The sequence below is a fragment of the Quercus lobata genome, chromosome 10 (assembly GCF_001633185.2).
Source record: "Quercus lobata isolate SW786 chromosome 10, ValleyOak3.0 Primary Assembly, whole genome shotgun sequence".
Classification (NCBI taxonomy): Eukaryota; Viridiplantae; Streptophyta; class Magnoliopsida; order Fagales; family Fagaceae; genus Quercus; species Quercus lobata.
The window spans coordinates 1,979,663-1,983,772 of record NC_044913.1 but is presented as its reverse complement, the minus strand read 5'-3'; the positions used below and the strand labels follow the sequence as shown (position 1 = coordinate 1,983,772).

The 4,110-nt window shown below is 29.6% G+C and overlaps 1 protein-coding gene across 1 annotated transcript; it reads right to left on the bottom strand.

The window, feature by feature from the left end:
• Positions 1 to 953: 953 nt before the first annotated feature.
• LOC115963490 (auxin-responsive protein SAUR71-like) lies at positions 954 to 1,460 on the bottom strand. The gene has a single exon (XM_031082495.1). It carries the CDS (start codon positions 1,458 to 1,460, stop codon positions 954 to 956), a length of 507 nt encoding a protein of 168 aa, XP_030938355.1.
• Positions 1,461 to 4,110: the final 2,650 nt, after the last annotated feature.

The window sequence follows — 4,110 nt, the reverse complement described above, 5'->3', positions numbered from 1 at the left end:
TCCAAGACTACACTTGGAGGTTTAGATCATCAGCACCTTTGATGATTAGAGAAGGCAGCAACTTCTACAATATCGGATCTTGAGATTCTTCTAAGAATAACACCAGTAGAAGACTTTAAAGAGTTTTTGGGTACAAAATCCTAGATCTACAAAAGAGGCACAATCTTCTCTCTCTAAAAGTCTTATAAAAACGTGCTTAGAGTTTCTTTTATATACTAGAAGAAGTAGATCTGAAACCCTAATCATTAATGGACTTGAACTGCTATTTGGGTCGACTTAAAATTCTGCAGACCCGTATTTTGATCGGTCGAGCTTGTTCTTTGATCGATCGAACCAAGCAAATTTTGAATTCTCTTTTTTGCAACTTGCTTGTTCTTGGATCTTGACTTATATCACCTTGAACATTGTCTAATAATACCTATAGACTCTATGATCTATATCTAAACAAGTTTGTGTTTACAGTTTGCCAATTGTTCTAAACTTTTAGAACCTAACAAATTTGACCTCCGTAGATTAACCCTTGTAGTGCTAAAAGTTTTCTTTCTTAGCACATAATTGGGACACGACATCCTTACTACATGATTCTCTCTTTCTTGAATCAACCACCTACAACTATAACATGATTTATTACCGAAACAGCACACAGCTGTTTTCACTCCACCAAAAAAAAAAAAAAATTTCTGGTTTAATCAAAATCCATTTTAAGGCAAATTGGATAGCTGGGCGGCTCAGCCAAGTGAGGTTGAGAACATGGGAGAATCAATTGGAGACAGCAAAATGAGTAGAGAAAAGAAAGCATATATAATATATATAACTAGTACAAATTTCTTGATATGTATTCTTTTTGTTCATTTCGTATAGAATTCCCTCTACCCACACAGATAAGTTGGATAATATATATTATACAAATGCTAAAAAAGAAAGCTAGATCAGCATGATCTTGTAATAAATGGTCATAGTTGATTCATCTTAATCATCGAATTTGATGGACTAAGAAGACTATAGGCATCATGATCCTTGTTAATGCTAACAATGTTGCATCTACGAGCTGGACTCGGCAGAATTAAGGAATAACCTTTAGCAAAGCCGCAACTAGGACTAAAATCCTCGCTGCTGTCCATCTCTGCCAACACTTTGTAGAACAAATCAACATCACAAGGGAGCACAAGAGGGCCTTCACAATTGTACCCATATTCCAATTCAGCATCCTCTAGCAGCATCGCGAACAAAGGATGGTTAACAAGCTTGGTCTTGATCACAAATCGTTGTTTTTGAGGTCCAACATAGACTGTGAAACAGCCTTCCGGAGCTACTTGACGATTCTTTTTGCGCTTTGTCAATGAACTGAAAGTGGTAGATGAAGATGAAAAACATTTTTTGTTGCCAGCTACTAGTGATAGACATCGTTTCCATGCCTTGAAAATCAAGGTGTTCCTGCACTTAACTTTTACAATTTCCATTTCTAGTGTTACTATTGAAGAATGACAAGAAAATATGGAATATGGAAGGAAAAGTGATTAATCTAGCTTGCTATATATATGCCAAATGGCAAGCTAAACTTAATTCTTGACCTATTTGTATAGCTCAAAATCCATATTGAATACTTACACGTATTTGATAATCTAAGTAAGAGAGATATATAGAGAGGTTTTGTAATGGAAAAATACTTTCAATTGAATATGTGAATCCAAAACTAGAAGAAAAAGGTTTTGAAATGAGAATCTGCATTAGTACATGTTATATATAGAGGCCCATACTCCATTTGCAGACTAATAATTTGGTATTTTGTCAACGCAATTGAACGCAGCAAGATTTTGAAAGGCCACTAGCAATCTTCAACGCTCATATGGTGGAAAAGAATATTATAATCTGAATATATGCATATGCTCCACAAATAAATTGTTGAAATAAAAGAACATCGTAGAGAAAGATACTTGCAGATAATGGTCAAAGCAATGAGTAGAAGACTGGGAGGTTATAAAGTAAGCCTTTATTGGAAATGGCATGGATGCCACATTATAAGTGGGAGTAGGTTTAATGAACTTCCTGGAATTTTACTATTTCTGATATTTTAACTAAAACAGGTTTAAAGAAAGTGATTATTAAACCATAATAAAACTTGTCATGTGCAAAAATGTTAACAAAATATGGTTTTTTTGGGTCTCTATTGCTTTTTTATCTAATTAAGTATGCAGTTTGATGATTATGGCAGTTACTAATATTCTTATTCAATCAATTTCTGGTGTAAATGTGGATTGAATTTAAGATCTCTTATTCAACAATTTGAAATTTTACTAGTTGAGTTAACTGAAACCTACTATTTTTATCTAAATATGAATGTTAACAATTATAGTAGTTATTGATAGGTAATTAAGGTATTTGTTAATAATATTTTGTTTTAATTGTAACAAGATTCTAATGGACATAAATATAGAATAAATTAAAACAAACTAATAATATGTGTGTAAAATAATGACATATGAAATTGTGAGACTTCAAAAATTTATATGATAAAATATTAAGAAGGTAATTATAAATGTCAAACGGGAAAGTTTAATTAAAAAAAATATGTTTTTATTTTATTTTTGACTAATTAAATATGAAATTTGATAATCATTGATAAGCATATATTATAATTGTATATTGTGAGATATCCAATACTTTTTTTTTTTTAAAACCAAAATCTTGTTTTTAGATTCCTAGAAGTTCATTAAACCTACTCCCACTTATAATGTGGCATCCACGCCATTACCAATATAAAAATTCCTAGAAGTTCATTAAAACATTAAAAGATTCCAAGAGGTTCCTGGATTCCTAGATAAATGGACTGAAACCAAATATATATATATATATATATATATTTTTTTTTTTTTTTGGGGAGATCTTTTATCTATAAAGGTCAATAAAAAATCAAAATTCTTTTTATTTATATATATATATATATATGTATATAGATTCTAGATAATGAGATTTTGAGGTGTATTGAAAACATTATATTTAATGTGATAATTGCCTCAATTAAAAAAGTTTGTTTTTACCAAGAGTTTTATAGCTCAATCAATACCTCCTGGTATTTCCAACAGAGATTTTGAGGTGTATTGAAAACATTATATTTAATGTGATAATTGACTCACTTAAAAAAGTTTGTTTTTACCAAGAGTCTTATAGCTCAATCGGTACCTCATGGTATTTCAAACAGAGACATTTAGGGCCCATTTGGTATATGTGGTTAAACATATGTTTTCAGTTTTTAAACAACATTACACGTATTTCTATACATTTTTTCACTCACATGTTTTTCCAAAAAATACAAACAACGTTTTTACCAAACAGCCCACTAGAATTTAAATCTTCCCACCCCAAACTATATATATATATATATATATATGAGTTGGGTTCAAATTATACCTGGTGTAACTCTAAGCAATGTTACACCACTCAATATTTTTTAATTGGATGTAAATATTGACAAATCCACCATTAGATTACATTAGTTTCGTATATTCTTCATATTTGCAAAATTTCGAGGTGATTAAAGATTAATAACCATGTTATCAATCAATTGTTAAAATTCAAATTTTTGTAGTTTAAAATAATGCATAAAAGATAAGTTTATAGATCAAATAGTAAATAGCATCCGATTGATATGAAAATTGGCATGCATGTTAAGAACATATAAAACATGTAATTCAACGGTTGGATTTTCAAAATTTTAATTCAATAACAAGTTATTGGGTGATGTAATATTGCTTAAAATTACACCAAGTGTAACTTGAATCCATTCTTATATATATATGAGTTCAAAGCTATTCATCTTCAAGATACAACAAATTCACCAAACTACAAAGAATAATTCCAATATCTATTAAAGATAATTTCTTATGAAATTGTATATATTTTTTATATTATAATTAACACCCTTAATTTATTGGCAAGGAAGAGTTATGACTTTTTATTTGAATTGACACATTCTTTGAGTATTATGACCTTTTTAGAATAATTCATAACCTTTTAGAAAATTAAAAATAGCTTTTTATGATCTACAAGTTTTGATCTAGTGCATTTCATCCTATTTTAATAATAAATAAATAAAATTATCATCCAATCTAC